Source organism: Leuresthes tenuis, unplaced genomic scaffold (assembly GCF_036924035.1).
Source record: "Leuresthes tenuis unplaced genomic scaffold, fLeuTen1.0.hap1 SCAF_13, whole genome shotgun sequence".
Lineage (NCBI taxonomy): Eukaryota > Metazoa > Chordata > Actinopteri > Atheriniformes > Atherinopsidae > Leuresthes > Leuresthes tenuis.
Genome location: NW_027325367.1, coordinates 3689663 through 3709990, shown reverse-complemented (window position 1 = coordinate 3709990; position 20328 = coordinate 3689663). Strand labels below are relative to the sequence as shown.

General features: G+C 40.8%; 1 protein-coding gene across 2 annotated transcripts in view; it reads left to right on the top strand.

Moving 5' to 3' along the window:
* Positions 1-16247, top strand: part of trim67 (tripartite motif containing 67) — a 53394-nt gene extending 37147 nt beyond the window's left edge. Inside the window, exons 4-11 of one of the 2 annotated variants that reach the window (XM_072362788.1) lie at positions 1019-1129; positions 2460-2613; positions 8021-8184; positions 9746-9884; positions 10937-11061; positions 11153-11331; positions 13919-14081; positions 14627-16247. In XM_072362788.1, the coding sequence (XP_072218889.1) occupies positions 1019-1129; positions 2460-2613; positions 8021-8184; positions 9746-9884; positions 10937-11061; positions 11153-11331; positions 13919-14081; positions 14627-14674 (1083 nt within the window). In that variant the 3' untranslated portion in view covers positions 14675-16247. Of the gene's footprint in view, positions 1-1018; positions 1130-2459; positions 2614-8020; positions 8185-9745; positions 9921-10936; positions 11062-11152; positions 11332-13918; positions 14082-14626 lie in introns of both variants that reach the window. The other variant, XM_072362787.1, reaches the window with a different exon arrangement.
* The last annotated feature ends 4081 nt before the right edge of the window (positions 16248-20328 follow it).

Sequence of the window (20328 nt, the reverse complement as noted above, 5' to 3'; positions counted from 1 at the left end):
TTAGAATATTATGCTGCCAGTCAGTTTTTCTCCTGCTTTTTACCTGCCAGCCGCGGACTCACCTGCTTCAGTCACTTCCAAATCCACTGCAAACGTGTTTCTTCCTTCCTGAACGTTGCAGAGCCTCAAAACAACACAATCTGATGTATATTAACTATTTTAAAGGGAGGAATTCCAAAATGCAGAAGCAACAAAAACAGGCAAATGGCCTGATTAAAGACTAGATCCAAAAGAAGACAAAAGCCAGAACCTGGTACCTTAGAACAGAATACTGGAGGCTTGACGCTGGATGTGGCTCAGTGAGGTAACTTCAGGTTCAGCTGGGCTTTCAGTTTAATGATTTCTTTTATTTGTTGCAGGACAGAACACATTACAGGCAACACAGGAAGATTACATCACGTTATATGCATGTAGTATCTGAGTATGTTGATATCTGTGTGGGTTTGCATGCCTTTGGGTTACATTGTCAGCCAAAAATAATAAGTGGCAGTGGTTATACCACAAAGTGTGCAGGGTGGAGGTGCCCAACCACCCTCCTCCTAAACAAATGCCACCATGACACCACTAAAGACTCAGTGTGGTTAACAAGGGGAAAGAACGGTCCAAGCAGGCCGTCTGCTGAGCCACTGGCTCCAGCAGAAGGATGGGGTACGTACCCCTCCAAGGTACAGGACAGGCGAACTGCGTGAGACCAACGAGGTCGACAGTTTTCTTTCTTTTTTTGTGGTTAATTTCTGATCAGGATCTTGCAGCTTCCCTGTGGTCTAATCTGGCTGTCTGGCACAGCTGTTATCAGCAGCGCTTCTTCGTTGTTTATCAGTTTTGGGGTTTTGTCGTCTTTGCAATGAATCCAGTTGTTGTCGTACTCTTCCCACGCGAGTCAACTTTCAGCCAATCAGCCTTCTACCTACGTGTGGCGACATCTCAAGAAGAAGAATGCACTGTTAGATATAAATATACATATATATATATATATGCATTACTACTTCCAGCAACTGATTTGTCTGGTCTTTATCAGGTTGTGCGAGACCAGATCACCCACTGCACCATGAAGCTACGTCAGACCACCGGCATGATGGAGTACTGCCTTGAGGTCCTCAAAGAAAACGATCCCAGTGGTTTCCTGCAGGTATCTGACAACCGTGTCTTTTTGCTTATGTGTGTATGAGACTTTGTTCATTGCAACTTTCTTAATGTAGTCTCTCACAGGTGACTAAGCAGAGGGATAAAGAGAGAATACAGTGAAGTATTTGTCTTTTTTGCTGTGATAAAGTCTAAGTTTGTTTGTATTCATTGTTTGTTTGTGAGTATTCAAAGATAAGGATTTTTATCCCTGAAGACACAATTAAACCAACAGTTAGTGTACCTCACTTCATTATTATCTGAAAAATGTTGAACAGATGAACAACCAAGCAAGATTGAGCCCATATGGCAGGAAGAGGAATGACACATGATACAGTTAGCAAGTGTGCAAGAGACGGAAAGCATTGAAATATGACATCAAATGAAGGAAAAAAAGGCAAAATTAGCGTTAAACCAGTCATCAAACTGCCTTACAAGTGTGTTAATATCCAAAGATGACATGAGTATCTTCTGCTTCAATGGCCCAGCTTCATATGAAGTAATCCAAAATGCAAAAAAACACAGAAGATAGACAAACAAAGCCTTGAAACAAAGCTTAGCTGGTATTACGAGTTTGATCAAACACATCAACACATGCTGGGCTCTTTGCTTCAAATGAACAAATGTATTTGTGAAATTATATCAGAATAAATGAGTCTCTGCCTATTGTTATAAATGTATTCTCTTACTGGAAAAAAGACGGCATTAGTGAGGAGGAGTGTGGGGAAAGAGGAAGGTGTAATGGAGATCAAGGCTGCTTTTCAGGAACACAACCCCCCCCACGCATAGATCCCTCTGCTTCCACTTCTTCTGAATATTTCACAATGTATTGATTATATGCTTACTTATTGTCGGCAGTGTCTAAATTCTAAATAGAGGCTTTTAAGGAATTAAAGCTGGATTCAGTGCCAGATGCAAGCAGAGGAGCAACTGTAAATTCACAGCAGTTTATACTAATCTGACATAGAAAATTACGTGAAATGAAGCGGAGGCTTAAGGATGAATTTCCAAATCCTTGGCTCATGTTGCGCCTCGGAAAAATTGGCAGTCGCATTCTTTGCAGTTGAGTGCTGTTAAGTGTAATATATTCATTTAGCTTTCCTTTCCCGGGGCACTGAAGCTCTTACCGCAGACAGGGATCTAATTCTAATGATATTCACTTATGAGATGCAAAGTAATAGAGCGAGGCAGCTGGAAGGCATCCCAGCAGAAAAAGGCTGCTCCGTATTCTGGCAGGTTAACAGACAAATACAAGTATATTAGAAAATATTTAATGACTGCTCTTATCTTCCTTCGTTGTGTAAACACGCATCTGATGCTTTAACCTTTCTGTGTAGATCTCAGACGCCCTGATCAAGCGGGTGACATCATCTCAGGACCAATGGGTGAAGGGGGCCCTGGAGCCGAAGGTCGGCCCCGACTTTGACCTCACTCTCAACACTGACTCGCTTCTTCAGACCATCCTTCAGCTGGACTTCAGCCAGGGCAAAGGTGAGCAGCCTGCTGCATTTTAAAACAAGTGTTTTCTCTTTAATCTGTGTCACAACAAAGATCTCGACTGGTTGAAATGTTGCTCTCCTCCCAGTTTGTGCCGCAGATTTTCTATTGAGATGATGAAAAGTCACGAGAGGTTCAAGTCAGTCATAGGTAAAACTGACTGCAACTTCAAATGCAGTCACTTGAAGAAAAGTACAGCTTCTGTTAGTTCTAAGGTTTAACTTATTGGGACATTAGTAAGAATAAAACATCTGGTTGTTAGTGGGCCTGAAAATTAGACATCAGCAATGATCTTAGAGAATTAACTGTTGCTGCCCATCAATCTGGGAAGGGTTATAAAGCCATTTCCAAACTATCTGGAGTCCATCATTCTACAGAGAGAAAGATTATTCACAAGTGGAAAACATTCAGGACAGCTGTCAATCTTCCCAGGAGTGGACGTCCCAGCAAGTTCACTCCAAGGTGAAAAAGCCCAGAGCTACATCTCAGACTCTACAGGCCTCAGTTAGCATGTTAAAGGTTAAAGGTCATGGCAGCACAGGACTGAACAAGGATGGCTTGTTTGGAAGGGCTGCAGGAGAAAGCCTCTTCTCTCTAAAAAGAACATGGCAGCACAGCTTAGGTTTGCAAAGCTGCATCTGAACAAAGCACAAGACTTCTGGAACAATGTCCTTTGGACAGACCAGACCAAAGTGGAGATGTTTGGTCATAACGCACAGCAGCACGTTTGGAGGAAACCAAACACAGCATATCAGCACAAACACCTCATACCAGCTGTCAAGCACGGTGGTGGAGGGCTGATGATCTGGGCTGGTTCTTCAGCCACAGGACCTGGGCACCTTGCAGTCATTGAGTCCACCATGAACTCCTCTGGATACCAAAGTATTCTAGAGTCAAATGTGAGGCCATCTGTCCCACAGCTAAAGCTGGGCTGAAACTGGCTCATCAACAGGAAATTAGTCTTATTTCTTGTTCAATAGATATTAAAACATTGTTTTATGTTGTGTTTATTATTTATCTTTCAGCCTAAGTATCTTTATATGTCCTCGTATGAAAACCTTAGACCTGAAAGAGAGTAACTTCTTTTGTACATGATTATAAATGAACCATCTTGACATGCACACACAAACAACACTGATCTATATCAAAAGACTCTGCTTTATGAGCTATTTCATCTATTTTGCGGGTTCTTCACAACATACACACGTAATTTTCTATTCACTGGCTGTTACGACACAGCAATCAGTTGGTGTGCAGATTCATTCCCGGAATTATCCAAATGTATCAGTGCATAAAATATGTGATCAACATTATGCATATTTTATCTCGATGCTGCTCCACTGAGGCAGTAAATAAAGTGTTTTTTCTAAGGATGTGGGGAGAACATGGCTCCTTAATAATGCTCATTCATCTCTGTTGTCACGTATTAATTCATACTTATGAGGTATTCATAAGGCGCTGCAACTCATTCACATTTTTATAGATGGCTCGAAAGCACAAACAAAACACCCTTTAAATAATAGGAAACTAGAATTCCTCAGCTGTGAGGACCTTCATGCCTTCACACAAACATCTACAGGTCATAACTCAGGTTCAGTCACACTTGAAGGAGACTTTCTCCACTTTGAGCTCCAGTCAGAGCTGTTAGGAAGCCGAGCGGCTTTGATCAGCCCTCCTTTGTTCTTTCTGGCTGGTGACATGAAACTTATTAGCGGGTTTCCCCACCCTGACATCTCGCCAATCATCCAGAGCAAAGCAGCAGAGTTTAAAGATTGACAGTCGTATTTTACATCCTTCAGTCTTTGAAATGCAGAGCAACAACACAGTGCAGGAGTTCATTCTTCACCACTGTGCCTGTATTTTAATCTTCTACCCTGTATTTGAGTAATATATTCTCAGAAATGCAAGATGTTAATGATTAGCAAGTTAAATAATCTAAGCCTTTCATGCAGAACTTCCTGAAATTGATTGTTGAAGAGATTTCACTGTGGGAATAAATGAGTTCTGAGTGTTCTGAAGTCAGTCTACGTCTCTGATATTATGATACAGTAGGGTGCTAATTTCTTGAACCACCCCTAATTTCTTTCTTTATTGCTAAAAAAATGTTAAAGAGATGCAGTGCTTTATTGCTACTTATGTAAATATGATGAGAAGAAGAAGTTTGTCCAGTTCTAAGCAGCTTTAAAGTGAATATTTGGTCTGAGCTCCTTCATTCTCCAACACAGCCTGAACCCTCTGAGACAAGCTTTCTGTCATTTCTTTAAGGAGTCTTCAGGAATAGTTCTCCAGGCTTCTTGAAGGACATCCCAAAGCTCTTCTTTGGTTGTCGGCTGCCTTTTGTTCCGTTCTCTGTCAGATGATCCCACACTGCTTCAATAATGTTGAGGTCCGGGCTCTGGGGAGGATTCATCCCTCCATAAGACCTGTTGCCACTGATTTTCAGTCCACTTCTTGTGTCATTTGGCATAGCTCAGCCTTTTCTCCCTGTTTCCCTTCCTTAAGAATGGCTTCTTGACAGCCACCCTTCCATGGAGACCATTTCTGATGAGGCTTGGGCCAACAGTAGATGGATCAGCTGAAGGTCCAGATGCATCTCTCAGGTCCTGTCAGGTCACAGCTGGATTTTTTCCCTCTTTCTTAAGGACATCACTTTCAGATCCTGTTCATCTGCTGTAGATAGTTTTTTAGGCCTGACACTTCTTCTTTTGTCCTCCACTTGTCCAGTTTCCTCAAATGTTTTAAGGACACACTGCACACCATGCTGAGATATGCCAAGTTTTCAGCTAATAGCTCTTTGGGAATCACCTTGTTGCTGCAGAAATCCTATTTTCTGTCTGTCAAACTGTGTTATCTTTACTGTTTTTCATAGATGCAACTAACACCATGCTGAGATATGCCAAGTTTTTAAATGGTGAACCTGTTGGCTGCACAGCCTTTGCAACTTTAAACTACGACTGAGTCGTGACGCAGTCTCTTTAGATGTGGAGCGGGTGTCTAATTTGAAACTTGTGTTCCAACAGTCATATATGAACTATATGGAAGAAAAATAGAATTCTATGAAAAAGAGCAACATTTAAGAAAACAACTGGCAAATTCTGTTTCAGATGTATTTTTTACTAAGGTCTGAGATCTTTTCTTTCTCTGTTATTTAGCTAATTATAATACAATCACACACTCATTAAAAAGGATAAGGACAAAAACAGCTTTCTGATGAACAAACCAAAGTCTGTGTGTAGTTACAACAATTTCCACGTGAACATTAGCTTCTTGGAAACCTTGTATGTTGTATCCTGGTATGGAAATAATTCTATTTCACATTGATGAAGGACGGAAAGTAACTCACACAGAAGATTCACTGACATAAACTGCAACAATCTGTCCTTTAAATTGATATTATGAGGTGAAAACATTGACATTCACAGCATTTCTATGTTGTTTCATTAGGGCTATCTGGTTGGTTTCACAGTAATGATCCCGATCTAAACTCTCCACTGATTTCGCTCTTTGCTACCATTGTCTGTCAGTGTGCTGTTGTATTAAAACATCCAAATCAACGTCATATTTCCAGATGTTCAGGAGAAACCGTTATTGAAACACATGCAGGCAGCAGACAGTGGTGAGGCTGAGCTGGAGACAGAGAACCCGGGAGGTATTTCAGAGACCCTACTTCTCTCAGTAAACCTCTGTTACCCTTCCTTAAGTGTATTTTGTCCCTCCTTCCTCACCCCGAAGCCCTGATTGCCCTCACTGTCGTCCTGATTAGAAACTCACAGATCTTTCTGTTCCAAAGCATCTCTTTTTCCCTTTGCATGGTTATTGTTTTCCAGGACCTCTGCAGAACTTTGCTGCACACACATAACTGTTTCTGAAATATTTCTGTTTTTTAATCTGCATTTAATGCAAAACACTGGATGTGAATATACTGTGGTAAACTCCAATGGTTAAAATAGGGTGAAATAATAGGGCTAGCATGGTGGGTTGGTGTCATTTAGCAGACAGAAGGGATTTATGAGTGAGGAACAACATGCAAACTTCAGTGCAACAAGAAATTCTTGGAGGGTCGTGGATTAACTGGAATGGAAGAGGTGAAACTGGGTGATATATTTCAGCTTGACTGGGATTCTGTGTGCTTTTTATGCGGAGGTTGCTAATCGAGCCTCTTTGAATGCAGTTGGAAACGTGCTCGAGGCCAGTGAAGCACAAATTCACACACGTATGACATGTGGATGCTGGTAAAATGGTTGGAAAGATGTTACAGTGCATCAGTGTGGTAAAGCACAGTGAAATAACACTTTAGTCTTTTAGTTAAATTGTTTTCATCTATAGTTTAGGCCCAGTGTAATCTGACATTAAAGAAATACCTCTACACAAATGTATCATCTCATTGTCAAACAAAATCTGAACGAGTAGTAAAAACAAACGAGCACTTTTTGTCAAACTGATGCATTATAGCTGGCTGAAAAGAGAAATCCGGGGCCACATGAGAGCTATGACACAGGAACAGCACTGAAATCAGTTTGGTGCTCAGTTGAAATCTCACTTAGAATTAATGGCATGTGGCAAAGAAGACCCTGCTTCACATAGTATAGATGCAAGTTATAATCAATCTAAAACAGATTTACTGTAAATATTGATGAGATAAGTCCAGAGAAGTGATTTTCAGTGTCTGAACTGATGAATTTCAATGAAATGTTTCGGCAGTTTATGGAATAAGCTTCCTTCTATCATTAGTGCTGCTTCTCTCTCTGTTTATCAGATAAATGCTTATTGTTCACACCAACACATGTCTGCTCAGAGGTTATTTTTGCCCTGTTTTGTGACATGTGTGCTGTGGCTGGAACAGATTTTTCACCCGGCTCAGGGGTCAGACCGACATGCTGCTTTTGAATCGTCTGATATTCTGCAGATTTACGCCTCTTTCATTTTTCTGATCCAGATAATCTTTCCTAGTCTCAGACAATATGTCATTTTTAAAGTCATTCAGTTTCATATCACTTCCTCACCTTAATTGGTTGATTTCAGTTCTCCTCGTCAGCCCTCAAAGCTCATATCAGTCTGACCCAATGCACCTCTTGCACTACTACCCATTAGAGCGTTAAATGCCCTCACGTGGCATACTTTAAGCCTCCACTGATTCCCAGCTGTTGCCCCAGAACTGAACCTGGAGTACTTTCGCCCATAAGGCTTTTTTTTTTTAATCTCACACTAGATTCTCATTAAAGCTGCTGTTTCTCTCCCTCCAGCCTTTGTGAATGCAACCGGTCAGACGATGATTTCCCTGATTGCCCCCCCCCCTTTCTCGTCATTCAATGTTCACCTTTCCCTCCCTCTAAATTTCTTCTCCATCATCATCCATGTATCTCTGAAGTATAATGTTTCATCTTCACGCCTCTTCCTGCAGTGGAGTCTGGATCTTTGGTGCCAGCAGCTCCCCTCCTGCAGCTGGAGAAATGCTGCACCAGGAACAACAGTGTCACCCTGGCCTGGAGGGTAATTTTGCCTGCAGGCAACCCCATCGAGGGCTACATCCTGGAGCTGGATGACGGCAATGGAGGACAGTACAGGGTTGGTTACTTAAACACACATTTACAAAGTCATAAGAACATAACTTCCATTAAAAAAAAAAAAACAGCAAAATACAAGAATCAACTTATAAAAATATATCTTAAAAGAATAAGTTTTTATAAGATTACATAGAAGTAGCTCTTATAACTGTTGTGGAACATTTATGATAAATGTTCTACCTACATCTCATCCGCAGTCCTGAGAGCTCGAGCAGGGGTCTCAGGGGTGAAAAGGGCAGTAATGTAAGATGATGCATGTCCAGTTAATTACTTCTAATAGAGCAATACGATTTTAAAATCAATTCTAAGTGCGACTGGTGGGCAGCCAGGCTAAAATAGGGAGATATGGTCATATTTTTGGCTCCTGCCATAACTCTTGTTTGCAGAATTTCACAAGCTGGTGGCAGTTCAGTGTATTTGTGGCAGACCAGCAAATGAAGGGCTTCAGTAATCTGAACGAACGGAGACAAGTGTAGATAAGCTGCCTGGGCATCGTCAAAGAAGATGACATTAATAATATTCTAGATTTCGATCATGCAGTTTTGATAATGTCACTGAAAAGTTTTGAAGAGTTAAAGAGAAAACTGGAAAGATTTTATGTGTTCGAGGCAAGCTGTGAGTGAATTTACTGACAGTTGCCAGTGACCCGAGCAAGTGGTAACATGTACATAAAAAGCAGCAGAGGGACCAGAATAGACCCTCTATCACGCTCCGAACTGGTGGACTCAAATGCACGCCTCAGACAGATGGTATTCCAAGATCAGTGTTGGTTTATTAATTTCAAGGTCTGGTACACGGGCAGGCGAGAGAAGATAGGCAGAAGTACGAAATCAGCGGGCAAAATCCTTGGTCAAAAAACATGCAAACGGGTCAAATTATGTGAGATCTAGACTTGAAATAATTGCTTGAACGAATGACTAAATGACAAGACGAACACACAACGAACAAGATAAAGGCTGGGGTATAAATACACCAACAGAGAGGAAGACAGTGATGCCCAGATGAAAAGAATTAGGATGATGACAATAAGACTGTGACAGGAAGTGACTACCAAAATAAAGCAGGAACAAAGAACACACATACATAGACCTGGCATGACACCTTCGAGGAACACTGTTTGGGATTTATACCAAACTGGAGCTAGAGTCCTCTATAAAAACAGATGGATCAGTTTAAGTAGAAGCTAAACCAGTTTGCAATACCATTACACACCCACAGTTTTCCAGTCTGTTAACTGGAATGCAATGATCTGTATGAACAGTGTTAGGAATGCACAGCAGACTATATCAGAATAAAGTCTGAACATAATCTATACTTAAATCCAGCAAACGATGTGATACAAGCTCTTCTAACCCTTGTTGTCAATGATACATGTACTTCTCCACGATGACTAAAGAGTGAAGGAAGTGTGTGTTTGTGTGTGTAATTAATGATGTCGTGAGTAAACATGCATCAAAAGTGCTTGAGTAATGCTTGCATCTATTTCATGCATTATCCAGGGGAGTGAAAGTGTTTACACATGAACTGCATTTGTAATTATGCTGAAATGTATTCTCCCTCAGGAGGTGTATGTGGGGAAGGAGACGATGTGCACGGTGGATGGGCTGCATTTTAACAGCTCCTACAACGCCAGGGTAAAAGCCTACAATGCTGTTGGCGTGGGACCCTACAGCAAGACGGTGGTGCTCAAAACCTCTGATGGTATGTGTGTGAGAAGGGAAGAGAAGATAACTGAAAGTAAGCAGTATTTACAATTCATTTGGGAAATGTTTTCAACATTTTATAGATATTTTCTATGTTCCATTGTGAATAAAACATTGATTTAAGGGCTTTGCTCTGCCTATTGAGACCTACATTTTATGTAGGTTTGTAGGGACAGAAAGACAAAATTGGCAAGAGGAGGTGATAAAAAGGAGTTCAAAGAAAGGAAAAAGGAAGCAGGAAAAATTGTAGAAGAAGAGAAACAAAAGAGAGGATGACAAAATGACTAAATCCTCCTTCACAAGGTGGAGTCACTTGAAAACAGCACTTCCCCAAACACTGACACGTTCTCTTTGCCAGCCACGATGACAATAAACAGTGCAGCCTGCTTTCTGGCTGATAACCGCTCATCCCTCATATCCTCTCTTTATTTAATTATATCCCCTCCCCTATTCTTTCATTAGTGCTCCACAGCTAAACGCTGACAGCAGTGACGGAATCCGTCTGTTGTTCATTTGGCTCCTAAACAAACAATGCTTTGGACGTACAATCCTACAAAAGCACATTTGGGGTATAGTTCTTACTGTGTGTGTAAACACTGCATATGCCACATGTTTGCATCTTTCCCTTGGGCTGCATGATAAATGCTGTTGTTTGTGCATTTGTGTGTTTTCCCCTCATAGCTGAACCCACTCAGTGATTCACTAACTTTGTATAAAAATGGTGAAACACAGATAAATCTGCCCCGAAGGACCCAGCTGTGTGAAGTGTTTTCAGTGTTCAAGTGAAAGATGAAACACGTCTGTTGTTCATCCTTTCTTTTTCAAATGTTGTATTCAACTCATTTTAAGACCTGGTAGGGATCAGTTGATTTAAAACCTTACAATCCTTTCTTTTTCACAGTATCAGAGCATTTCATTTTATTTTCTCTGGCAGCATCAACAGGCAGTTGTGAATCAAATGCACGTTGTTTTCTGATATCATCTGATATATTATGAACCGATTTTTAACATGAATACATCATAAGTTTGACTTTCACCGTCTTCTTACAGTGGCATTTTTCACCTTCGACCCCACCTCAGCCCACCGGGACATCGTTCTGTCCAATGAAAACCACACAGTCTCCTGTAACAGCTATGATGACCGCGTGGTGCTGGGGACGGCTGCTTTCTCAAAGGTGAGCTGTCTTTCCTCTCTCCCTCAAGGAGTGAAGTTGGCGGTTCATTCACACCAGAGATTAAAAGCTACTACATCTCTTCACAACTCAGGGTATTCACTATTGGGAGATCAGCATTGATCGCTATGACAACCACCCAGACCCTGCGTTTGGAGTGGCGAGGATCAACACCATGAAGGACATGATGCTGGGGAAAGACGACAAAGCCTGGGCCATGTATGTGGACAACAACCGCTCCTGGTTCATGCACAACAACTCCCACACCAACAGGTAGGTGTTCCCACTTTATTTGAACATCTCAAAATTCTCAAAAAAATCCGATTTATGTACCGTTTAACAGCATAAAATCAACATCGAGCATATGAGCAAATCACCCCACTTTGATTCCTTCCATAAATTACCAACTGAAGGGCTAAAATACTCTAATGTCCAATCAACAGTGGGAAGTCCTGCAGACGCAGTGACAGAGGGTCACCCTGACCGTTAATGCTGCTCACAGAGAGACAAAGTCCAGCAGTTGATGTAGAGAAGACGATGATTGTGTATCAGCAGACTGTGGCTGCCTCAGATGGAGGCCAAGAAAGCCAAAATTGACGGCACAAAAAGGCAGTGTTACTGCTATTGCTTCCAAAAACCAGGAGAGAGTAGCTCTCCTTAAACTGAACTGGTACATGAGCCCAAGTGGGGCAGTAAATCTGTGTAAAACACACGCTCTCGCTGCACTCTGACATTTGCATTATCCTCCAACTGCACAAGTACAGACATCATTTATGGAGTCTGCACCATCATGCATCCTTATAGGTCACAGCTAATTGCCTGCACTATATCAACTTAATTACACATCATACACAGGTCATTTATGCAAGATAATTGACTTATTCAGTTTGCATTCACCAGCCTGTCGGAAGGGGAGGGGTTCCTCTCTGGAGAAATAAAAACTCTCCTCCTGTTCGTCATTAACGCCTCTGCAACTGTGCAGTCCTGACATGCCATAATATGTCCATGTCACATGAGCAGAATAAGCTGTTCAGTTTATTATGGGTTTAGTTTTAAATGTGTTCTTCATGCAAGTTATAGATATGAAATAGCATTTACCTCCAATACTGGGGTAACTGTAAGTTGGAAATGATCACACCACACCATGACATTTCTTATACATCCAGCTGTTTGTGCAAAAACTGGCTGATATAACCTTAATTCTTTTGAGGCCTCAGGTCTGTATTCAAGCTTTGATAGTTTTTTCCACCTTACAAGATCAAGCTTGAGCATTAAGATTCAATCTATTGATGCTTTTATCTGTAAAAAGTCACCTGTAAAAGCAAGTTCTTTGACACTAAGTTGTTAAAAACATGTCTTTTCTACCAGTGACAGACTATCTGACCTCTTTGTGAAAGGAGACGTATATAACAAGAGTTTAAATGTATTCATGGCGTTAGTGTGTGAATTATAAAAGCAGAAACTCACAAGTCCTCATTAATAATTTACTAACATAATAGGTTTGCTCAGGTTTGCGGTTTAGTCATTAGTTAAAAGAAAACTGAGTGGAATTAAACCCAGTAGGGGACGGTGGAATAATTAAGATGTCATTTGTTCAAGCAGGTGGAACCTAAACCTTCATGGTTATTCCACTGAATCGGAAATGAAGGATTTTTCCTACAAAATGGTCATTTTGCTGCCAGCTAACCCCAAATTTGTCATTGTTAGTGTTGTATAAGGTGTACCGCTCTGCATCCATTCATCATTATGTCTTCTGTGATAAATCTCCCACATCTGGGACGCTCACAGAGTAACGACATATGCACGGGATCACATGCTCATGCAACACTTCGTGACTACCAAACACACCAGGGAGCAGTGAAAGATGGCTGCAGGCTGCAGGTGACATCAAACAGGTCTCTGCACCAGAAAAAAACCCACATCAAATATCTTATTAAACATTCATTTACAAGAAAATGTCTGTTCTTTCCAAGAGGAGAGAGGAATCATCAAACAATTCAGCGCACTGCCTTTCACATCATTCATCAACCTTATTAAGCTCATGTTGATCTTGTGAAAGTAAGAAAAGCAGCAAACTCCCAGCAGATCCCAAATATTCTCAGAAGGTAAAGATCTGAACTGTGTGGTGGCCAGTCCATGTGTGAGAAGGCTGTCTCATGCTCTACCATAATCAAGCCCAATGAATCCTGGCATTGTCATCTTGGAATATGCCATCAGGGCAGAAAGAGCATCTCTTGATGAAAGTATAGTATATTCAAGTAGTCGGATGACCTAAATGTAAAGTTTCTGAACCTGAACCTGACCAACTGAAGGAACTCTGGGGACTTCCAACACATACGTTTGCACAGATGTTCCTGTACTCTATTCCAGCCATTTGGTTATGGCGCTCCATATATGTCATACCTGCCTACATCTTACAACCTGCTACTGTGTTCTGGACGAGAATCGTTGCTTTCAATCCTAGTGTTGAACCAAACCACTGGCTGGAGTGGCGCGTGACCAGAGCTATTGGTACAAGCCCTGCATGGACTAGAACAGAGAGTGTTACCTCCGGGTTGGAAAAGGTTTAGGTGCATGCCATTGTTGAAGTGCAGATATTAGAGCATATTTTCTAACAGTTCCACAACCAATAACGGAAGTGATTTCATTTCAAGTGTCCAGAAGAACAGGAGGTGACCCTGTGAAGCAGTAACAGATTGTACTGAGCTACAAGGAAAAAAATTGGATAATCCATACTTAAATCTATCTGCTTAAATTTCACTTTCCACCTGTGTACATTTATCCTGCAGTTTACCAGGTATTGGGTATATTAAATCCTGGAATCCTGTTTTCACACGTACGTATTTACATGTGTGCACAGGGCAGAGGGAGGTATCACAAAGAGCTCGACTGTGGGCGTCCTGCTCGATCTGACCAAACGCACACTGACTTTCTACATCAACAAGGAGCAGCATGGACCAACTGCCTTTGAGAACCTGGACGGGGTCTTTGTGCCTGCTGTTAGCCTCAACAGAAACGTGCAGGTTGGTGTCAGTGTGTGTGCGTATTAAAGATGAGGAAAATATTAACTTAAAAATGGGACTTTTTGCTGCCAAAACTGGACATTAAGTCAATGTTGTGTTATATTCGGCATTTACACCATTAGATGTCTCCAGTTTCCAAGATACTAAAGTGCACATTCCTCATGTCCAGTTAGGCCATATAAATGCAGAAAGTAATTTGCTTGTATGCTTGCATTTGGCTCGTACAGAGAGAATGTGCATCGTTATTTCTGCAGCACTGTGACAACTTAGAACTTCCTTAAGTGGTCAAAATGATTTTAAATACAGATAACAAGTTTGTGGAAGGACACAAAAAGCAGGAGGAGTTAAATGCAGGGGATGTGTCACAATATGCACACACAATTAGAAAACTGCTTAACAGTTTTCCTTCAATCTTCTCCGAGTCGTCCTCTGACATATCTGTCGAGTGTATTCTGGAATCTCAAGTGATTAAATAAGTCGTCTTGGAAGTAAAATGCAGAAAAATCCAGTTTGCTCTGAATGTTTGCTCTGTTTCTCCACTGCAGGTGACCTTACTGACGGGCCTCGATGTGCCAAAGAATATCAAACAGTAAGAGCTCCTCTATCTTTCCCTGAGCGTGTCCTGGATACAAACCAACAATGTAATATGCAGCCTCGGTTTACTCCCACGTGGACCTTTTCCAGAAATGTCAGATGGGATTTATCCCCTTCCCATTCTTCTTCTTCTCAAGGTGTACTTTGTCTTGGATACTCCATGAAGTTTCTAACGAAGGAGTAAATCAAAGTTCTTATTGGCTATAAATGCTCGCGGAGATCCCTGCAGAGATGACTTGAGCTCTTATGGATTACTGTACTTTTTTCATCCTTCTTGTTGCCATAAGAATATTTGTGTTGTCATCATTCCAGCTTCTACTATTCCAAATATTTTAAAACAGCTAAAATAATCATTCTGTCTGAAGACATTCTCAGTGTGCAGTTATTTTTTGTCACATGTGGAATGGCAGATTCTTTTAAAACTTTACAGCAATGTGGTGCTTTTAGGGTGTAGAAAATGGGAGAGAAAAGATTCAGTGATGCTTATCGTCGCTCTGCCTCTCAGGAAAGTTTTCAGCCTGCAAATTAAAACTAGGTGAGGACTTATTTGTTGGAGTTGTTTTGCTGTGGCACCACATGTTTCCCTCATGAAACATTCAAAAGCTAAACTTTCCCTGCTTGTTTTTCTCCCAGTTGTGGCTCAGAAAGCACTGCTGTGTTTGTTTTCCTGCTTCATTAATTCAATAGAATGATGATTTCTTATCTCTGAGTTTGAAGATGACGACCGTCTGAAGTCTACATAGTCTGACTGAAAAAGTCATATTTTTCGAGGTGTTTGGCTTTAATTTTCTTTTGAGAAGAAATGAATTCGGTCACATTTAAATTTGACATGCATTTGTGGTGGAATGAAAATTATTCATCCCCAAAAACTTCATGTCTTCAACAGAAATAAAGTTTGTACTAAGCTTGACACATTCAACAGACTTTGGGGATCTTTTTGCACCTCGAGCTGCTGAAGGGAATAGGGCGGATTTTGCTTGCTGCCCGTCTTACTGCAGCCTCTGCAGGCTCTGTAGACTGAAAGAAATATCTTCACATTGAGCTATTATTATCAGAAAACCCTGAAATTAAATGGAAATGAGCCAAACTTTTCTCCCTTTTTTTTAAGAGACCAACAGCTATTTTAGTGCATCGAAGTTAGATGAGAAAAGTGTGGGTTTCCCATGGTAATTTCATCCTCTCCGTAGAGTCTCAGATGCTTTCAGGCGTCTTTAATGTGTCGCACTGAGAGTGATCTTCAGAAGTCACATCAGGTAAAGCTACATCTGCTGCTACATTTCTCATCAGGGATTGGAGAGGACAGTAGCTTCAACCAGACCACTGTGACTTAAAGGCCATAAGAAGTTTCTGTAACATAAGTCGATCACAAAATGTCCATGTGTGTTTTATCAAACAATGCATTAGAAAGGAGATTTATTGAAGGGTATTTAATCTTGGGTTGTGTTACAGCTGAAGTTTTTCTATGTGTGAGAGAGACGTTATTAGACTTACAAACTGTAAATACTGACATGGGAGCTATGATTGTGACGTGTGATATTACGCATGAACAAGTTTACAAACTATCTGGAATGATATTGTAAATAGTGTATTGTTTTATTGTCTTTGCATTGAGGGATGGCATTTAACATTGGCCAGCTGTTTTAAGACTTTTTAAGAACATGTCAGGATTTCTTTCACTTTAATTTGAATTATGAAAGATTTCATCATACTCAAATATGTGCTGCTTACAAGGCGCGAGCAGGTAGCTACTTAGCACCAAACAGCCAATGTTAGCATCTAACTTGAGAGCAATGAGAACATTTTTATGGCTTTTTTTATGGCTTAGACTCCTAAAACAATGCTAAAATATCACTCTGTGATATGAAACCTAAAGCCCACTTCCAGAAGAGCTAAATCAATAATTTATTACTTAATTTGACCATTTGAACAGACACAAGACCAAAGAAATTATTTTCAATGTCTTCACTCACGACTACTTTTTATTTAGAACATATAAATTATTAAGAATTGAGAATTTGATGCAGCAGCACACCCAAAAAAGAAAAGTTGGGACAAAGAAGAAGAAGTATTTTACAATATTAAAGTAACAACAATCAGCAGATTAACTGGTGACAGGTGAGGGTGTCAGGATTGGGTATAAAAGGAAAGTCTTTCCAAGAAAGGATGAATGATTTTATACCAAACTATGTCAGAGAATCATCCATAAGTCCCATAAAAATATTTCTAAATGTAAGATTGTAGAGAACTTTGGTCTTTCAGCATCAGCTGAGCAGAGTATGGGAAAAGATTCAGATTTTAGGGAGTCTGGGGAAGTCTCAGTGTGGAAAGGCCAAGCACAGAAACCACCATTGGATGAGCTCGGAGCCCTCAGGCAGCGCTGCATGAGAAACCGTCAGGCCACCATGATCAATACAGCCACATGGGCTCAGGAGGAGCTGGGAGAAGCATTTCCACTCAACACAGTCCACGGCTGCATCCAGAAATGTGACCTGAAGCTGTATCACACCAGCAGGAAGCCATATATCAGCTCTGTGCAGAACCACGGCCCAGTTCTCTGGACTCCAGCTCATCTCAGATGGACAGAAAGACAGTGGACACGTGTTCTGTGGGCAGATGAGTCCACGTTTCAGCTGCTTCTGGGAAAAACTGATGAGAAAGAGCATCCAGGCTGTTCTCAGAGAAAGGTTTAAAGCCAGCGTCTGTGATGGTATGGGGCTGCATCAGAGTCCATGGCATGGAGGGCTTCATCTGGGTGAAGGTACCACTGATGCAGAGCTGGATGTTGGAGTTCTGGAGAGACAGATGCTGCCATCAAGGTGACGTCTTTTCCCGGGAGGTCCGTGGTTATTTCAGCAGGACGATGCCAGACCTCATTCTGCAGGACTTCCAGCAGCTTCATACACACAGAGTGTGTGAGCTCGGCTGCCTGCCTGCAGTCCACATCTGTCTCCTGCTGCAGATGTTGGAGCATCATGAAGAGGAGAACCAGACAACAACAACCAGGGGCTGCTGAGCAGCCGAAATCTGGGATTCAGCAGGAATGGGCTCAGATTCCCCTGAAAAACTGCAACAATCACCATTAAAAAGTGTCATTAAAAGGAAGCTGATGGAACACGATGGGAAACAACTTTAACTGAGTGTGTTGCTGCATCAGTTTCTAGATTAATTTGTATTTTCTAAATTCAGTTATGTTAATCAGTGAAGACACCGAAAACCATTTATTTCCACTTGGCCGGTTTAAGCAAATTCACAAATGTTTGAATGTTGTTCCTGAAGCCGATAAAATCCACTGAATCAACACAAAGCTCGACAGAGGACTGATTCTGGTGCCACCAAGTTGCAAAATGTTATACTGCAGGTTCAATGATAGTACCAATAAATTTAATTACAGTATGTAATCTACCTTTTCCCTTCAGTGTCCCTCACTTTTAACCTGTTTCTTGTGATGTGAATGCAGGATTAGTGTAAAAATCAGGATTTAGACCAGGTTCCTCCAACCCAAAAAGCAAACATGTAATCATCTACCAAAGGGGACTTTCCTCCTGATGTGTTTCAGACTGCCAGCTTCAACCTAAGGGCTACATTTGCATGAAGTGGCTGCTCAGCTCTGACCCTCCTCCCACGTCCCACACCAGAGGAGAAACCTGCCCTGAGGCTGACTTTACTGTAACCAGGAATAATTTTCTGCCCAGCAGTCAAAGTGAAACATCGTCATGCAACCTTCTTTCCCCCTTAGAGAGTTGAAATGATTTGGGGTCACGTGTCTGCAGGCTGTGTCGATGTCAAAATGCCGGTGAGGAAATCATGACTGGAAGAAATAAAGATGCTCAGATTCAGTGTCACAGAGATTTAGAAAGGCGGGGTATCGGCTTAAATTTGGCTTCATATTTTCCTCTTCTTAAGATGAATATTTTGTGTATGTTCCAAAAATAAATCCTATTGAAAAGGATTCACATTACAGACACTCCTGTGTATATGTGCTTTTGTAAGAATGCTTGTACGGCATGTCCTCTTACCCGACACTTACCCACCCATGAATGTGACATAATTCTACTGATTTAACATATGGTGCTGGGAGAAAGCATGCCATGCCGTAATTAGACATTTAATTTATAAAAGTGGTAGATAATATTTATTAATTTCACTCTATGAAGTATATAGATATGTTGAGTTATGCACTTATTTTCATTTGTATATTGCCCTCATCAGTGTGTTCAGTATATAAGCTAAATGGCTACTTACTGATAATGTGGTTGACTGCCAAGGGTTTCAGGTTAAAAGAGGTTTACAGTCTGCGAAATATCCTCAAAGTAAAACCGTGTGCTTACAGCTTGAAATATGTGCGATGTGCTGCAGAGAAGCTTCATTACTGCTCATGTTTCCTCTTTTTGAAATATAAGAACGAAAGCAAAAAAGATGCTTTGGCAAGAAAGCGCGACCTCGCCCAGCCGCACACTGCCAGTCACGGTCATGTTTCATGGTTTCACTCAAACTGTCATCTTTCATGTGTTCCACGCCACTAAATCTAAAAGATCTAGTTCATGTAAAGACTTTACGTTGTTTAGGTTGTCAAGAAGTTGTGTAAATTAGGATTTATAAAGCAGAAAAAACTGCTTTGGTGGTATATGTGCATTTATTTCTGAATTCTGGTGTTATTTCTTTTTTTAAATCACCTCCATCTTGTCCTATTATGATCCATCTTCCTCCTGCCAGTGTAAATGTTTTGTACAAGTATATGGTTTGTAAATGAGAAATGCATTGTAACAGCATAATTTGAAGCACTCAAATAAGAAACTGAAATGTTTTTGGTCATTTATAATAAATCAAATAAATTAACTGTAATAGAATACGATCTGTCTGAGTATCTAGTTCTGTGTTCATGCTCCATCACAGTTACATTCAGGGTCCATTTTGAGGATCAGGAAACTGGAATTTTGACTCAGCGGTCACCAGTGACACCATCCTGTCATTCATAGCAGACCACTGACATGCCAGGAAACCTTTTTTCTTCTGTATAACATGTTCTGCTGTTATTTTCCATCCTATTTGTCAGATTTAATCTCTCATCTGCAAACAAACTCAGGCACACAATTCTAAAACCCGACACTTTATCATTAGATGTTTAACCACAGTCCTTTTTTCCTCTTACACAAGCCACTAATGAGATTATTAGTCAGTCTGCATCTTTTAGTCCCTTTAAGAGAATATTTTTGCTTGAAACGCAAGAAAACTTATAGATGTGCCCCTGATCAGAGCTGAAGACCAGCATTTTAATGTAGTCTGTATGTCTTTTATTAAGAGTGATGCTGGACCAAAACCTGATTTCTTCCTCTCACTGCTCAGAAAATAGTAATTACTTTTAATATTTTTATGAAATTCAAAGTTTCAAGGACACTTAAACAGCTAACATTTTGGTTTTAGTCTGTCCTCCAAATTAAATGTTAGTTTCAATACTATTTATACTTTGTGTATTTGTTTCTTCTTGCCCGGCAGATTGATGATGCAGGTTACAATAAGAACCAAAATGTGGGCTTGGCTGTGAAAAGATTTATTTAAAAAAGAAGCTGCAACCAAAACAAACCTTAACATGACCTTAAGATCACAAAAAAAGACTGAAACGAAACATATAATAAAATCTGAAATGGCAAATGAA